Raw genomic sequence first — 18,795 nt, 5'->3', positions numbered from 1 at the left:
TACTCCTATAAATAAAAATACTACAGTTTTTGTAGTTACATTTAATCATTTTTCTTAGAGATTAAAGATTTAGAAAAATCTTCTCTTTTGTTATTTCTGATATTTTTTCCCCCTGAATGTTTCTGTCTCTAAATAGATATGTTCGTGTGCTTGGGAATATGGTCCATGCAATTCAAATAAAAACGAAACTGTGTCAGTTAGTCGAGGTAATGATGGCAAGGAGAGATGACCTCTCATTTTGTCAAGAGATGAAATTTAGGTGAGTCCTCAAAAGAGCAAAGTGGGGTCTTATAAATCCTATGTGAAATGAAGTACAGAAAAATAGTAGGTACTTGATTGATTATCATGGGAAAGGTGGGGATGGAAAAAGCAGCATTTTATGTTTTTATTTTTCTTGTCCTGTATTTTCAAGTTTCCCAAAGTTTTGTACCCATGGCAGTGCTCCTTTTTTCTAAATTATACTTGAGCTAAGAATTTGATTCTGTTTCCAGACTGCTACCCTGGCTAAGGGAATCCGTGTCAGGTGGAGGGTCAGTACCCACGTTGCCTGTTAGTGCCCTTCTGCTCATTAGGGTTGGAGTAGCCATCTCTCTTTATGAAACTGTCATATCACATGAGTGATTTGGCAAATTATTTGCACTATTAAAAAATATTTATATGACTAGAAGTGTATGTGTGACTTAAAAAAAAAATTGTTGCTATTTTCCTTTTCCCTGCCATTCTATAGGAATAAGATGGTAGAATACCTGACAGACTGGGTAATGGGAACATCAAACCAAGCAGCAGATGATGACGTAAAGTGTCTTACAAGGTAAAAAAAAAAAAAAAGAAAAGAAAATGCAAGAAAGAGGATGACTTTTAATTAAGTATTAGCAGGTTTACTTGGGGTGTTGATAACTACTTCATCATAGCTATTATAATATGTGTTTTTTGGATATCAGGCTTTTGTATTTGAATTATATATATTAATTTTTATCTTCTATTTTTAACTGAAAGACTTTCAGTAAAATCAAATGTGAGAAAGTTTTATTTGGAAAGTTAGTGTTGTCTATTTAGGAAGGATAGTCTGTAGTTGGAAAATAAAATGTATAAAGCCTTAGATTGTATTTATTTTATAATTCGATAAAGGTAATATTTAAGGAACTTGATTAGGTTGAGTCTTTCTAAAAAGTAATTCCCTGCATTTGCTCTAATGGTAAATACTTATTGCCACATATCAGAAAATAATTAAACATCAAACTACATAATCATTCACATAGATTTCTTTCATGAGGCTTGGTTTTATGAAAGTTATTAGCACCTTCTCCCTCACTTGAAATATTTTTGCATTCTGAGTATGCATGTTAACTCAAATTATTTAGGTTGTCCTAATAGTTGAATGAGATAGATTGTTCCTGAATTCCTAAAGTTCACTTAGCAAGGTGTTTATTTGAGGGGAAGGTGAAGTGGAAGAACCTGAAAGATTTATATGGTCCTTAAATTTTCTTTCTTCAGAGACTTGGACCAGGCGAGCATGGAAGCAGTAGTTTCACTCCTGGCTGGTCTTCCGCTGCAGCCGGAGGAAGGAGATGGTGTGGAATTGATGGAAGCCAAATCACAGTTATTTCTTAAGTAAATTTCAGTCCCCAAAAAGGCAAAGCAAAAAACAAAGCCCACACACAACAAAACAACATCTAACCAAAGTGGCAGATGATTATATTTAGAAAATGGACCTCATTACTTTGGTATTGTGGCCATCAGCAGCTGCCTATAAAATATAACCCATGCATGAAGCAATATTCCCCATGACAGGACTGGGTTAAGAAAACAACTGGGTTTTGTGTTTTTAAAGATAATCCAAGCGGTGAATTATTGGCAATAGAGCCCAGATCACCTCATTAAGTCACTTAAGATAGCATTCTCTAAACTATTTGGACCACTTGTTTTATATGGTAAAAGTGATGCATTGACCAGGAAGGATTGCATCTGTTTCATGCCTATGTTATGAAATACATACTGGCTTTGTCGGGATAAAATCATATTCAGCACAGCACACTTCATAATGAGCCACGCTGGCTGATTACCCCAGGACTAGAGAGAAACAGATACCCAAGACCACTCGTGATGCACATATCATGATTCCAGAATATCTGATTAGCCTTCTGGTTGATGTGGCCTTCACTGTGTAAGAGTCACTCTTTTTATTTCTCAGGTATTTCACATTGTTCATGAACCTCTTGAATGACTGTAGTGAAGTTGAAGATGAAAATGCACAAACAGGTGGCAGGAAACGTGGCATGTCTCGGAGGCTGGCATCACTGAGGCACTGTACAGTCCTTGCAATGTCAAACTTACTCAATGCTAATGTGGACAGTGGCCTCATGCACTCCATAGGTGAGATAAAATGAAAGCTTCATATAGAAATTGAAAACCTAGAGAACTGGCGTGAAAGACAAGCAAAATTACTTTAACAGGCCATGTTACTAAATTTGCATCTATCTGTCCATACCAGGTTTAGGTTATCACAAAGATCTTCAGACAAGAGCTACATTTATGGAAGTTCTGACAAAAATCCTCCAGCAAGGCACAGAATTTGACACACTTGCAGAAACGGTGCTGGCCGACCGGTTTGAGAGGCTGGTGGAGTTGGTCACAATGATGGGAGACCAGGGAGAGCTCCCGATAGCCATGGCGCTGGCCAATGTGGTCCCGTGTTCTCAGTGGGTGAGTTCATTGAGAAAGTGCGGAACCAGGACCTGGCACATAGCAGATGCTTCCAAATTTATTCATTCCAGGGATGTTTATTGCATGAATTGCTAAAACTTTAGAGCCGAAAGAAACTTCAGATATTATTCGAATGGTTTTCAGCTGTGGGAAAGTAGCTGGAGCCTCAGTAGTGATCTTACCTGAACTATGTAAGGATCTTATTCCTCATACTTACAGCAAAACTCAGATTTCTTCCCTGTTCCACTGAAAAATGCCATTTAAACACTGATCAAAAAAAATATGTTCTATGTTTTTAAGAGATCGAGCGTGTGTGCACAGGTTGGGGGAAGGGCAGAGGGAAAGGGAGAAGCAGACTCCCTGCTGAGCAGGGAGCCCGGCGGGTCTCAATCCCAGGACCCTGAGGTCGTCACCTGAGTCGAAGGCAGACGCTTGCTTAACCGACTGAGCCACCCAGGTGCCCCACCAAAATAGATGATTGATAGATAGATAGATAGATAGATAGATAGATAATATGTGTATATATGTATAATATGTGTATATATGTATAATATGTGTATATATACATATATATACCCTGATCAAAAGAAAATTAAAACCCCTGACATGGGTTCAGGTCAAGATCCTGGGGTCCGGGGACCGAGCCCCACATCAGGCTCCTTGCTCAGTGGGGAGTCTGCTTCTCCCTCTGCCTGACACTTCACCTGCTTGTGTGCACACGCACTCTCCCTCTCTCTGTCAAATAAATAAATAAAATCTTAAAAAAAAAAAAAAAACCTGACGTGGTCTGGTGCTTTCATGTATTAAGTGAAATGATTAGGGTTAAATGTTGTATTTAGTTGTCATTAATGCTAGAGCTAGAATTAAAGGCTTGTGTGTCCAGGTCACAACTCTTTTTTCTATAATGCACTGTACGATTTTTAAAAAAATGTAAGCACTATATTTGCATTTGAAATTATGTTGCTTGTTTTAAACACTGAAGATATAATATGCCTATTTGGCCTCTCAATAAAAAAATTGTCTTAAAACCATACTATTTTTTAATAATATATGCTAAAAATTTAAGAAGAGTCCTCCTTTTCCATGTTAAAAAGCTATCCAGTTTATATTGTACCAAAAATGATTTCAGTTTAGTAAATTTTAAGTAATAAGGTAATCTGTCACTCCCTGTAGATTTGTTTCCGTTTAAAAGCTGTAGGATCTTATTCCTCATACTTCTCCGTACTGTGGCCTACAAGGCTCTACCCAACCTGGGCTCGGCCTCATTGCTGACATTGCCTCGTGCCACTTTCCTTCTTGTTCACCAAACTTAGACCATGCTGGCCATCAAACACGGTAGGCTTATTTCCACCTTAGGAAGCACCCTTGCTGCCACTGCGGCTACCCCCCCACCACCTGGAATGCTTCTTCCCTGATCTCTTCTTTGGCCAGCTTCTTGTTACTCAAGTTTCAGTGCAGGTGTCTCTATTTTAATGAGGTCTTTTTGGCCATCCAGCAAGAACCACAATTATAGTCATTCTATCACATTACCTTGTACGGTTTTCTTTGTAGCATTTATTGACTTTGTGTAATTATCTTGTTTATCATTCCACCATAATGTGAGCCCTGTCTTGTTCAGTGCTGTAGTTTCAGAGTAGAGCTTGGCACATAACAAGGACACAGTAAATAATAGTTTAATGAACAAAGGTAGTATCCCACTTGGAGCTCTAGGGAGTTAGAACAAGGAATTTATTGAAATTCTCTTGAAATCTAACATTGCAGAAATATTCATATGTTTTGAAAGTGGATATTCTGAATTACCTTTTTAGGACCCTACCTGTAATTAGCACTAAAAATTATCAGTAATTCTCTTAATAAAAAAGAATCAGTTAAATCCAAGAAGCTTTAATTCATTCTGTTTTCTTTCAGAAATCATTTCTAATGAGTTTTATGTGACTTTTTTTTTTTTGAGAAAGACTTTTGTATTAGGCCAGATCTATTAGAGCTGTATCTAAAGGGGAACAAAATACAAGATAACTTTTTAAAAACATTTAATTCTCTTGTAAATTTAAAATTCTGTTGCTTAACGTTTTCAGAATTTTGCAGAGGAAGGATCAGAATGGCAAAAACTTAGCACAGTACTCTAGGAACATATTTTGTAACTGAATTATCTCTCATAATTACACTTGATTTTAAAATGGAGAAAAGAATTTTTATATCTAGTCAAATAGGTGTAACGTAACTGTAGGGCATAGAGCAGAATATTTGGGTCTTCTTTCGCTTCTGGATTCTGTGGTTAGGATTGTGAAATTTTTTCCTTGACTCAGATATCAGAATTGATCAGGTAAGAATTAGAAGAGCTATGGGCCATAATCCTGGACTTTGTTGTCACTGCTTGAAGGGTGCCCCTATTGTCTGTAAATCTCTTTGCAGCATGTGTGGTTAAACAGTGATTTACTATCACATCATTTATCTTGAGTGTACCAAAAAATACTATGGGGAATTATGAGGGTTACCAGTTAGGAAGTAGGTGGGAATTAGCTGCCGACCCTGGCTTTATATATAAATCTTGCTAATCTCTTGTTTCTGAATGCACAGCCCAAATCTCTTTCCTGACTTAAGGCAAATCCTGTAGTCTTTCCATTTTTGTTGTTTCTCTGCTGAACCCATGTTCACTGTGCACTGAATTTCCCTGACTAGAGGAGCAAGAGTGGAGGTCTTGCGGTCACCAAAGTCTGATTTCCTGAGAAAATGATCTCGGCATATCAAACCGAACTCCTTGCCATCGTGTTCTATTTCTAATCTCTTTGATTTTGTCATAATTTGAACTGAATCCTGCATTTTTTTCTTCTCCTGGTAAAGCCTAGGCCTCTTTTACTTTTCATCAGTTAATCCTTAGAATTAACTGCTGCTGGGGCACCTGGCTGGCCCAGTCGGGAGGATGCAACTCTTGATCTTGGGATTGTGAGTTCGAGCCCCACGCTGGGTGTAGAGATTGCTTAAATAAACAAACAAATTGCTTAAAAAAAAAAAAATTAACGGCTGCTGTAGTCATGAAGAAATAGTCCTCTATCATAGACAAATGTACACAGATAAATACCAGGGGAAAAATTAATTAGTCACCATTGAACTGGCTTTAGTAGGTGGTTGACAGCTTTGGATTTATCTTTCAGTTTCCTACTGAAGAAAAAATGGAATTATTCACACTAACAATTTTATTTTGTTCTTAGGATGAACTAGCTCGAGTTCTAGTGACTCTGTTTGATTCTCGGCATTTACTCTACCAACTGCTCTGGAACATGTTTTCTAAGGAAGTAGAATTGGCAGACTCCATGCAGACTCTTTTCCGAGGAAACAGCTTAGCCAGTAAAATAATGACCTTCTGTTTCAAGGTTTGTATCCATTTTTCTTTTTTTTTGTGTGCGCCAAGGTATGGCAAACTGATTATGTGCAGAACATACAGAACGGAATGTCTTTAATACAAGGCATTTGGAGAAGGCATAATAAATTCCTACTTTTAAATTTCTTTAGGTATATGGTGCTACCTATCTACAAAAACTCCTGGATCCGTTATTACGAATTGTGATCACATCCTCTGATTGGCAGCATGTTAGCTTTGAAGTGGATCCTACCAGGTTTGTCATCCTCTCATCTACAGCCTGACTCCACTTTTCCACTACCCTGCATGAGAATAGGCCCTCACAATTTCTCCCTTTGATTCTTAAAATTAGCCTTTAATTATAAGAATTATACACAAATACATTTAAAAAAAAATTTACAGGTATCTTTGACAACCACCTCTAGAGACATAGCACTGTTAGTAGTTTAGTCTGTTCTTTGCCCTTTTTCAGTGCATTTGCATATACATATACATAAATCTAGTTGTAGAAACTATAAGTACAATGCGAGTGCTTGATATAAATGGAAACATTATATACTTGGTTTTGCAACTTAATTTAATTTTTTATTTAAATTCAGTTTAATTAACATATAGTGTATTATTAGTTTCAGAGGTAGAATTTAATGATTCATCAGTTGCATACAACACCCAGTGCTCATTACATCAAGTGCCTTCCTTAAGGCCCATCACCCAGTTACCCAGTCTGCCTCCCCCCTCTGCCCTCCCCCCTCCAGCAACCCTCAGTTTGTTTCCTATAGTTAAGAGTCTCTTACGGTTTGCCTCCCTCTCTGTTTTCATCTTATTTTACTTTTCCTTCCCTTCCCCTCTGTTCATCTGTTTTGTTTCTTAATTCCACATGAGTGAAATCATATGGTATTTGTCTTTCTCTGACTGACTTATTTTGCTTAGCACAGTACACTCTAGTTCCATCCATGTCGCTGCAAATGGCAAGATTTCATTCTTTTTGGTGGCTGAGTTATATTCCATTGTATGTATGTGTGTGTGTGTGTGTATATATATATATACACACACACACATATATGTATGTATATACACCACATCTTTATCCATTCATCTGTGGATGACATCTGGGCTCTTTCCATATTTTGGCAGTTGTGGACTTTGCTGCTATAAACATTGGTGTACATGTGCCCCTTTGAATCACGGTGTTTGTATCCTTTCAATGAATACCTGGTTTTGCAACGTAATTTTTTTAACTTAGCTCTATATCGTAGATCTTTCTATGTCAGTATAGCAAGATTAATCTCATTCTTCTTACTTGCTCTGTAATGTTTCATAGTTTGGCTGTACCGTTATATATTTAGTCAATTCTATATTGATCTAACTGACTTTGTTTTTTCAGTCAGGTTTTAAAAAATTATTGAAGTATAATTGACACACAGTGTTATATTAGTTTCAGGTATACAGTTTTTTGGTTTGATATTCTGTATATTACTACTCAGTGGTCTTCATGATAAGTGCAGTCACCATCTGTCACCGTGCAACATTGTTACAACATTATCAGCTAATATCCCCTGTGCTGTACTTTTCATTTTCATCTCCATGACTTATTTTAAAAGTGGAAGTTTGTACCACTTAATCCCCTTCACCTCTGTCACCCATCCCCTTACCACCTCTCCCCTGGCAACCACCAGTTTGTTTTCTGTATTTAAAAGTGTGTTTTTTTGTTTGTTCATTTGTTTTGTTTTTTAAGATTTCTTTGAGAAAGCACACGAACAGGAGGGGCAGAGGGAGAGGGAGAGAGAATCTGAAGCAGACTCTGTGTGCTGAGCACAAGCCTGACATGTGGCTCGATCTCACAACCCTGAGATCACAACCTGAGACGAAACCAAGAGTCAGTCGCTTAACCGACTGCACTGTCCAGGCGCCCCCGTTTTGTTTTTTAGATTCCACATATAAATGAAGTCATACAGTATTTGCCTTTCTCTGACTTATTTCACTTAGCATAACTTCTAGGTCCATCCATGTTGTTGCAAATGGCAAGATTTCATTCTTTTTTAATGGCTGAGTAACATTCCTGTGCACACGTGTGGGTGTGTAACACATCTGCTTTATCTGTTCATCTGTCGATGGACACTTGAGTTGCTCTGTTGAGTTGGCTGTTGTAAACAGTACTGCAGTAGACATAGGGGTGCATGTATCTTTTCAATTAGTGTTTTCATTTTCTTTGGGTAAATACCAAGTAATGGAATTACTGGATCATATGGTATTTCTATTTTTAGTTTTTTGAGGAACCACTATACTGTTTTCCACTATGATTCCACCTATTTAAATTCCCATCAACAGTGCACAAATGTTCTCTCTTCTCCACATCCTCATCAGTACTTGCTATTTCTTATTTTTTTTTTTTTATCTTAACCATTCTGACTGGTTTGAGGTGATACCTCATTGTGGTTTTGATTTGCATTTTCCTGATGATGAGTGCTGTTGAACATTTTTTCATGTGTCTGTGGGCCACCTCTATGTCTTCTTTGGAAAAATGTCTTTTCAGGTTCTCTGTCCATTTTTAATTTTTTTGTTTTTGTTTTTTAAAGATTTATTTATGTGAAACAGAGAGCAGAGAGAGAGAGAGAGTGCACAAGTGAGGCGGGGGGTAGGAACAGTGGAATAGGGAGAAGCAGACTCCCCACAGAGCAGGGAGCCCAATGCAGGGATCAGTCCCAGGATCCCGGGATCATACGTGAGCCAAAGGCAGACGCTTAACTGACTGAACCACCCAGGCACTCCCCGCCCCCCTTTTTTTCCCTGTGTCCATTTTTTAATCAGATTATTTGGGTATTTTGTTGTTGAGTTGTGTGAGTTCCTTATATATTTTGGATATTGACCCCTTATCAGTTATATCATTTGCAAGTATCTTCTCCCATTCAATAGGTTGCTATTTCATTTTATTGATGGTTTCCTTGCTGTGCAAAAGCTTTTTATTTTGGTGTAGTCCGATAGTTTATTTTTGCTTTTGTTTCCCTTGCCTGAGGATACATATCCATAAATTCGTTGTTAAGGCTGATGTCCAGGAGATCACTGCCTGTGTTTTCTTTTAGGAGCTTTATGGTTTCAGGTCGCATATTTAGGTGTTTAATCTATTTGGAGTTTGTTTTCGCATATGCTATAAGAAAGTGCTCCAGTTTCATTCTTTTGCACATAGCTGTCCAGTTTCTCAATACCATTTATTGAAAAGACAGTCTTTTCCTCATTGTGTATTCTTGCCTACTTTGTCATAGATTAATTGAGAGTATAGGCATAGTTTTATTTTTGGGCTCTTTTTTCTGTTCCATTGATCTATGTGAGTGTTATTGTGCCAGTACCATACTATTTTGATGACTGTAGTTTTGTAATATGTCTTGACATCTGGGATTGTGATACCTCTAGCTATTTCTTCTTTCTCAAGATTGCTTTGTCTCTTTAAAGTCTTTTGTGCTCTCTACAAATTTTAGAATTATTTATTCCAGTTTGGTAAAAAACACTTTGTGTTTTGACAGGAATTGCATTGAATCTGTAGATTGCTTTGGGTAGTATACACATTTTAATATTATTAATTCTTCCAATCTGTGAGCATGGTGTATCTTTCCTCTAGTTTGTGTTGTCTTCAGTTTCTTTCATCAGTGTCTTATAATTTTAGGAGTGTAGAGGTCTTTCACCACTTTGGTCAAGTATTTTCCTAGGTATTTTATTCTTTTTGGTGCAGCTGTATGTGGTGATCCCATTGACTTTTGCTGTAATTTCCCCCATTATTGCCCCAATATTGTCTTTTTCATTTTTCAGGTCATTTGCTGTAGGATTTTTTTTTTTAAGATTTTACTTATTTATTTGACAGCGAGAGAGGGAACACAAGCAGGGGGAGTGGGAGAGGAAGAAGCAGGCTCCCATCCGAGGAGCCTGATGTGGGGCTCGATCCCAGAACTCTGGGATCACACCCTGAGCCGAAGGCAGACACTTAACGACTGAGCCACTCAGGCGCCCCTGCTGTAGGAATTATTATGAAACCTAAATTTTTTTGTTACTTTCTTTCTTAGAACATCTATTGTTCCCTGTTGACTACAAGCTAAAGTACAATTTTCTAACTGTAATTCATTATCACCTGTCATTCTTTCATGTGTTCTCTATACATTAACTCCAATAAAATACGCACATGTTGTGTGTTTCTAAAGTGGCTTTACACATGGGTTTGTTGGGGTTGGAGATGCCTAATAAATACTATTCCTCTTCCCTGCCCTAGTTCAACACCAAGAGTGGAAGGAGGAAGGGTAGGAGGGAAGCACTCAGGAATCAGCTGTCACCTACCTTCCTTCCTTCCAAGATTTTATTTGTTTATTTGAGATAGAGAGAACACGAGCAGGGGTGGTGGGGGCAGAGGGAGAGAGAGAGAAGAGAGAAGCAGGCTCTCCGTTGAGCAGGGATTCTGACTCGGGACTCAATACCACGACTCTGGGATCATGACCTGAGTTGAAGGCAGATGCTTAACCAACTGAGCCACCCAGGTGTCCCTCACCTTTATTTCTGATAACAATTTTTAGAGTATGTGGCTTTTGATCCTGTGGGCAAATAGGCTTGTTTATACTTCACCTTGAATTAGACTCATTTACCCCATCCCTTGCCCAGCTGGATAACTACAGACTTGCCTCACAGAGAAGGTTTTTACCATAGAAGTGGAGAGCAAACCAGAACACATCTTTTCTGCAGGCAGACATACCCAGAATGGAGAAGATGGCACTAAGCTGAGTAAATACTAAATTTGTGAGAATATAAAGGGATAAGAATTCTTACAGTTCTCAGTATTGCCTTTTTGCATTTTTTTTTAATTCAAACCTAGATCCCAGCAAAGTTCAAACATTGCATTTGACTGAAAGTCTCTTTTAAAGAGTACTTTTATTTGTTTACTGTAAATGGATTTTACCTTCTCTCTCTCTCTCTCCTTTTTTTGCAGGTTAGAGCAGTCAGAGAGCCTTGAGGAAAACCAACGGAACCTTCTTCAGATGACTGAAAAGTTCTTCCATGCCATCATCAGTTCCTCCTCAGAATTCCCCCCTCAGCTTCGAAGTGTGTGCCACTGTTTATACCAGGTATGCTTAAGGTTAGAGAGTACTATTATTAATCCAAAGCTGAAGTAAAAAGAATGCTTTCTGAAGAGGGATTTAGCTGCTGATAGTGGGTGGTTGAAAATACTGAGTCAGTGTGGATGACTAATACATTAAGAATTGTTGGAATTAGCTTTGAAAAAACTTAAATATTGCTTAGGAGACAGTTTGAAGTATTTTAAGGGGGTACTAAAAATAATAAATTTTCCTTGCATTGGGAGCAAGTTTAAAATGCACAGAATCTATTGGGTATAAATAGACATGGTTGAAATGAGATATATTATGAAATTTTTTTGGTTATCTTTTGCTTAAATTACTCACAGGGTTTTTCACAGGTGAGGCAGGTCTACTCGTTGCTTTTTATACTGTTGAAATGCTTGATCTATAATTTTGATGTCTTCTTAAAAGATATAATGTGTTGTTGTTAGGTTTTCCTAGGACAAACTAATCTGTTTATTTTATATAGAATGCTACTATAAAATATATTGCATCATCATTCAGATCAATTTATTTTAGACTTTCTAGCACTAGCACTACAAATAATACTTCTGAGTTCACATGTCCACAGTCATCCCCTACATATTGAGGAAATTAAGTCTGTGTTCTTTTTATGGCTTTCACTGTGTTTTTGAATTGCATATGTAGTTTAGGGATGGTTTAATCATTCCAGGGGAGATTAGTGCAGATCCATATTAGCCTGTTTAAACTGTAATTCTGGAAGAAACATTAGCGGGTCTGGAGTTTGGGACAGGGGTGGGTACAGGGGAAAGAATTTATGCATTTACCAAAACCCTTGCCTTTGTGTCTTTTTCTTTGCAGAGTCATCCCCAGCCATTTGTTTTTTAGCACAGGGCTTCAGTTGCTTAGAGACATTAGCAAGATCAGTGAAATCACCATTTTAAAAAGCTGTTTCAGGCTGCTCTGTGTGAATTATTCCCTCATTGCTATTTATAAAGATGTTTCTGCTGTATCTTTAAAAAACAAAACAAAACAAAACAAATCTCAACCAGAAAACAGTTAACAAAATGGCAGTAGTAAGTCCTTTCCTATCAATAGTTACTTTAAATGTAAGTGGATTAAGTTTTCCCAATTGAAAGACATAGGGTGGCTGAATGGATAAAAAAAACAAGATTCAACAATATGCTGCCTACAAGAGATTTATCTTAGCCCTAAAGACACGCATAGACTGGGAGTGAAGGGATGGAAAAAGTCATTTCAAGCAAATGGTAACAAAAAAAAACCCAAAAAACAACAACAAAAAAACCAGGGGTAGCTATACTTACTTCAGACCAAATAGACTTTAAACTAAAAATGGTAAAAAGAGACAAAGACAGTCATTGTATGATGATAAAAAGGGGTTAACGCATCCAGAAGATGTAATAGTTTTAAGTATTTATGTGCCCAACATTGGAGCACCTAAGTATATAAAGCAGAAACTAACAGACCTAAAAGGAGAATGAGTAGTAAGTATTGTGGTATTCACTGGGGACTTTAATATCCCACTCTTAACAATGGATAGATCATCCAGACAGACAATAAGAAAACAGCAGATTTGACCAACGCTTACAGACCAAATGGACCTAACAGACATATATCGAACATTCTAACAACAGCAGAATATACATTCTTCTCAAGCATACCTGGAACGTTTTCTAGGCCACACAACAAGTCTTAGCAGATTCAAGAAGATTGAAATCATACCAAGTATCTTCTCTGACCATAGTGGCATGAAGCTAGAAATCAATTACATGAGGAAAACTGGAACATATGGAAATTAAATAGTACACTGAACAATTAATGGATCAAAGAAATTAAAGGGGAAATAAAAAAGTTTCTTGAGATAAATGAAAATGGGAACACAATATACCAGAACATGTGGGATGCAGCACGAAGCAGTCTAAGAGGGAAGTTCATACCAGTAAACACCTCTGTTAAGAAACAGGAAAAATCCCAAATAAGCAACCTAACTCTCTGCCTTAGGGAATTAGGAAAAGAACAAACTGAGCTCAAAGTTAGCAGAAGAAAGGAAATAATAAAGATTAGAGTAGAAATAAATGAAATAGAAATAACTACAGAACAACAGTAGAAAAGATTAACCAAACTGAGAGTTGGTTCTTTGAAAAGATAAAGTTGACAAACCTTTAGCTAGACTAACCAAGGAAAAGAGAGGAAGGACCGAAATCAACAAAATTAGAAATGAAAAAGGAGATACCACAACTGATACCACAGAAATTGAGAGGATTATAAGAGGCTACTGTGAACAGCTATATGTCAACGAACTGGACAACCTAGGAGAAATGGAAAAATTCTTAGAAACATACAGCTTACCAAGATTGAGGAAGAAGTAGAAACTCTGAATAGACCAATTATTACAAAATTCTCCCAACAAAGAAAAGCCCAGGACCAGCTGGTTTCACTGGTGAATTTTATCAGACATTTACAGAAGAATGAACATTGATCCTTCTCAAACTCTTACAAGAAGCTGAAGAGGAGTGAGCACTCTAAACTCATTTTATGAAGCCAGCATTACCCTGATACCAAAACCAGAAAAGGACACTGCTAGAAAAGAAACTACAGTCCACTCAATATCACTGATGAGTATCGCTGCAGAAATTCTCTATAAATTACTAGCAAACTGCATTCAGCAGCATTTTAAAATGTTCATACACTGTGGTCAAGTGGGATTTATCCTTGGGTGCAAGGATGGTTGAACATATGAAAATCAATCAGTGTGATACATCACATTAATACAATGAAAGAAAAAAATCATAAGGTCATCTCAATAAATGCAGAAAAAGCATTTGACAAAATTTAACATCCATTCATGATAAAAACTCTTAGTAAGTTAGGCATAGAAGGAACATATGTCAACATAATAAAGGCCGTAAATGACAGCCACACAACTAATGTATTCAATAGTGAAAGACTGAAGGCATTTCCTCTAAGATCAGGAACAAAACAAGAGTGTCTACTCTTATTGCTCCTATTCAATGTAATACTACAAGTGCTACCTAGAGCAATCAAGTAAGAAAAATAAAAAGTATCAGAATTGGAAAGGAAAAAGTAAACTTGTCTCTACTTGCAGATGACAATTTTATATATAGGAAACCCCAAAGACAACCAAAAAACAACTAGTCAATGAACTCAGTAAAGTTGCAGTATACATAATTAACATACAAGAACCAGGAGCATTTCTGTACAGTAACAATGAAATTTATGAAAAAAATCCTGTTTACCATAGCATCAAAACAATAAAATGCTTAGGAATAAATTTAAGGAGGTGAAAGATCTCTATGCTGGAGACTATGACATTGATGAAAAAAATTGAAGAAGACACAGATAAATGGGAAGGGTATCCTGTGTTCATGGATTGGAAGAATTAATCACTTAAATATGAATGCTACCAAAACCATCTATAGATTCAGTGCAATCTCTATCAAGTTTCCAATGGCATTTTTTACAGAAGTAGAAATACTTCTAAATACTCCTAAAATTTGTATGGAACCACAAAAGATTCAACACAGTCCTGAGAAAGAAGAATGAAAGAGGCACCACACTTCCCGATTTAAAGCTATAATCATCAGAACAGTATGTATCGGGGCGCCTGGGTGGCGCAGTCGTTAAGCGTCTGCCTTCGTCTCAGGGCGTGATCCCGGCGTTCCGGGATCGAGCCCCACATCAGGCTCCTCCGCTCGGAGCCTGCTTCTTCCTCTCCCACTCCCCCTGCTTGTGTTCCCTCTCTCGCTGGCTGTCTCTCTCTGTCAAATTAATAAATAAAATCCTAAAAAAAAAAAAAAAAAAAGAACAGTATGTATCGACATAAAAACGGACAGGTGGACGAGTGGAACAGAATCAAGAGCCCAGAAATAGAGCCAAGCATATATAGTCAACTAATATTTGACAAGTGAGCCAAGACTGCTCATTGGAGAAAAGACAGTCTTTTCAATAAATGGTGCTGGGATCACTGAATATTCATATGTAAATGAATGAAACGGAAACCATCTTACACCCTCACACAGATTAACTCAAAATGGATTAAAGATTCAAACGTAAGACTTGAAAGCATGAAACTATGGAGAAGAAAACATAGCAGTAAAGCTTCTTGGTGTGGGTCTTGGTAATGTGTGTTTGGAGGTGTCACCTTAAAGCACAACAGACTCAAACACGTGGGACTACATTAGACTGGAAAGCTGCTGCATAGCAAGCGCACCATCAGCAAAGTGAAAAGACAGCCTGTGGAGTAGGAAAAGAATATTTGCAAACCATGTATCTAGTAAGGAGTTAATATTAAAAATATATTAAAAACTTAAACAGTTTTCAATACCAGCCTACCCCAAGTTTAAAAAATGGGCAGTGGACACTTGTGAATAGACATTTTTCCAAAGAAGTTACATGAAAGGCCAAAAGGTACATGGAAAGATGCTCAACATCACTAGTCATTAGGGAAATGCAGATTAAAACCACAGTGAGCTAGCACCTCACACCTGTTAGAATGGCCATCATCAAAAAAACTAGACATAAATGCTGACACAGAGAGAGACAAATGGGAACCCTACTGCACTGTTGGTGCACTGTAAGTTGGTATAGCTAATATGGAAAACAGTGTGGAAGATCCTCAAAAAATTAAAAACAGAATTACCATATCAATCAGCAATTTCAGTTCTGGGGATATATTGAAATGAAAATACTAACCCAAAAAGATATCTGCACCCCATGTTCATAGTAGCATTACTTAGAATAGCCAAGACATGGAAACAACCCAAGTGTCCATCAGCAGACGCATGGAGTAAAAGAACTGTGTGGGTATTTGCACATTGGAATATTAATCAGCCATACAAAATGAGGAAATCTTGCCATTTGTGACAATGTACATGGCCTTTGAAGGTATTATGCTAAGCGAAATAAGTCAAATACTGTATGATTTCACTTATATGTGGAATCTTACAAACAAAAACAAACAAACAAACAAAAGAAACCTCATGGAAAAAGAGACCAGACTTGTGGTTATCAGAGGTGAAGGTTGGAGGTAGAGGAAATTGGAGGAAGGTGGTCAAGTGGATTTCTGAAGTGGCGGTGGCTTTGACTTGACTTAAAAGTGAATGGTTACTGACTGCCTGATTGCATGACTTACTAGATTTTAGTAGAAATTCTTCATGTGGTTGTCATCCTAAAGGAAAAAAAAAATTTGTGTCATCAGCAAATTTGGAGTCCAATTCGAGACCATGATTCTGAAAAGGTAAAAGGAACAGGGCTTGGCACTTTGAAAGTACTTAGGAAAGTATTTAACGAAGGAATAAAACTTTCCCGTTCATTCCACCCAAGTAAATAAGATTCTTGCCAGCTTTTATAGGAGGAGAGGGAGGTAGTGAAAATAAATCAGAAAACAGAGTAAGGTGATCATTTGTGGCTTATTAAACACTATGTGTTGTACTTTTTAAAGCACTCTATAATAAAGTATCCTGTTTTATAACAGACCTGAATTATCATATTAAATATTTCACATAAAATTATCCTTTTTAAGAATATTGTTTAAAAATTGTGTCTGTATTTTTTTGAAGTATTGGGGAAAATTTGTTGGGAGTACTATAGAGCAAAAGTGCTATATTATTTATAAACAAGGTTTTGTTTTTTAATAAGTGATAACAGGGAATTTTACATTTAATTAAAAGAAAAAAAAAGCTTTGATCTCAAGTTATTCTTTCATTGAGTCTCCTACCAAAAGTAGTTTTCCCCTTAGTTTGCTCTTTTATTCATCTTTCTTCTTCTGGCTTTCTCTTGCCCTTTGACTTTGGCGATAACATAATGGTACCTTTGTATTTCTGTGTTCTGCTGGGAGGGATAGTAGTTGATTGTTTCCTCAAGTAAATATGGCTCCTGCTTTGGGACTTAGTTGGAAAATTTTGAAAGCTAAGTGAGGATATTGCTAGCTAATAAATTCTCTGAGCGTTAGTTCCCTTTTCTTGAGTTCATATTTTTGATTGTTAAGCCTTTTTTGAATCATTCTTTAACCAGGTCTCGTATTTTGTATGCCCCCTTACTTAGTGGACTGGGTTAAAATTATGTAGGGATAGCCAGCTGTGAACATGTGTTAGATTTATAATTAAGGCATTTTCTCATGTATTTATTTCTGCTTTTCCTCCTCATAGTTTTGGAAGACAGGTTTTCCCTGCTATCCCAAAGTAGAGTGTTCTTGTGAAACCTTTTATAAGCCCAAGTGGCAGAAAGGGAAGAAACAATTACCATTAATTTATATGGAAAATTTTTTAGTGTTCCCAGACCGCCAAAATCACCAACCAAATTGTGCCAAATAACACATAAAACCTAAAATAACATTAACATATAGTAAAAACAGGAATAATATGATAAATACAGAGCCTTGTATAAAGTACAAATAATTTATGTACAGTGTAGTTTCACTTACCAGAATTGGGACGACAGTAAGCATACCAGAGGGCTGATAGGTGGTGGTGGTGTGTTAGGCTGGGGTGTTAGAGGTTAGGGTGGTGGGAGGTAGAGGAGTATAGAGTATAGAAGAGAGAGGAAGAGTGTCATCTATTAACATCTCATCATTGTCTAAAATCATCAGTGCAAGTAGGGTCACTAACGTCTATACCTTCTTCTATGTCTGTCTACCTCGATGTCAAAGGTCGAGGTTCATCATCTGATGTAGCTGACGTGGAAAGCTTGAAATACGACGGTATGCTCAACAGCTTAGCCTCTCGCGTTTTTTCTATACTACGGTTATTTGTAGGCATTCAAAACATTCTGTAGCCTGCCCCTAAACCTATGTGCTCTTTCAAAATTAAAGCCATACTTTTCTGCAGTCACTGCAGCACTGTCCATCGTAGCAAAAATCTCACGTGCTTCACCTTCAGTTCCTGGATAACTTCACTTTTAGGCCATTCACTGTTGTGTTCAGTGTCGATTGGTGTTCTTTCCTCTTGCGATTGCATCAGCTCTTCATCTGTCAATTCCTGATCATGGGATGCCAAAACCTTCAATATCATCTTCATCAATTTCCACAAACCAAGCCTCCTTAGCCAAAGTCAGTATTGTCATATTTATTGTTGGTTTGAAGCCTTTAAAATTGTTCCCTGCTTCAGGAGACCATCCTCTAAGTACCATTTCACATCCAGATTGTTACCCCATCAAGAGAATCTCCAAAGTTGGTGACTGCCAGTTTTATATTGTAGTCTTTCCAGATCCGTTGCAAAGGTGCTTTGGAGTTGGCTTCTCTGTCAATGGCACTTACAATAAGAAGCATCACATTTTGCACATAGTAAGCCTTAATTATGGCTGTTAGGCCTAGGAGACATGGTTGTATCAACAACGTCGTATTTGGCAGGAAGAACACAACAGGAATGTTGTTGCCATACTCAGTAATTCCAGGTGGACGTGCAGCACAATTTTCAACAATCAGAAGACACCTGTTATCAAGATTATTTTCTCTACTGTATTTTCAACAAAAGGACTGATGTACTCATGTGCTCAGAAAAAAAATCACTTGGACATTCCAACTGCTTGGATGCAAGTGAAACACAAGAAGTATATTCTGACCAATGCCTTTAAGTGCCCTTGGATTTTCTGAGTGGTACACTAGTAGAGGCCTAAGGATAGCAT

General features: G+C 37.4%; 1 protein-coding gene across 6 annotated transcripts in view; it reads left to right on the top strand.

Moving 5' to 3' along the window:
- The window catches only part of NF1 (neurofibromin 1), a 258,716-nt gene that overhangs the window by 116,968 nt on the left and 122,953 nt on the right, over positions 1 to 18,795 (top strand). For all 6 annotated transcript variants that reach the window (XM_026517664.4, XM_026517666.4, XM_048223273.2 and 3 more), the window contains exons 23-30: positions 137 to 259; positions 728 to 811; positions 1,495 to 1,611; positions 2,192 to 2,373; positions 2,492 to 2,703; positions 5,913 to 6,074; positions 6,214 to 6,317; positions 11,025 to 11,160. In XM_026517664.4, the coding sequence (XP_026373449.1) occupies positions 137 to 259; positions 728 to 811; positions 1,495 to 1,611; positions 2,192 to 2,373; positions 2,492 to 2,703; positions 5,913 to 6,074; positions 6,214 to 6,317; positions 11,025 to 11,160 (1,120 nt within the window). The remainder of the gene's footprint in view (positions 1 to 136; positions 260 to 727; positions 812 to 1,494; positions 1,612 to 2,191; positions 2,374 to 2,491; positions 2,704 to 5,912; positions 6,075 to 6,213; positions 6,318 to 11,024; positions 11,161 to 18,795) is intronic.

The sequence above is a fragment of the Ursus arctos genome, unplaced genomic scaffold, assembly GCF_023065955.2.
Source record: "Ursus arctos isolate Adak ecotype North America unplaced genomic scaffold, UrsArc2.0 scaffold_24, whole genome shotgun sequence".
NCBI classification, from domain to species: domain Eukaryota; kingdom Metazoa; phylum Chordata; class Mammalia; order Carnivora; family Ursidae; genus Ursus; species Ursus arctos.
Note: the sequence above shows the minus strand (reverse complement) of the source record. Positions and strands in the feature narration are given on the sequence as shown.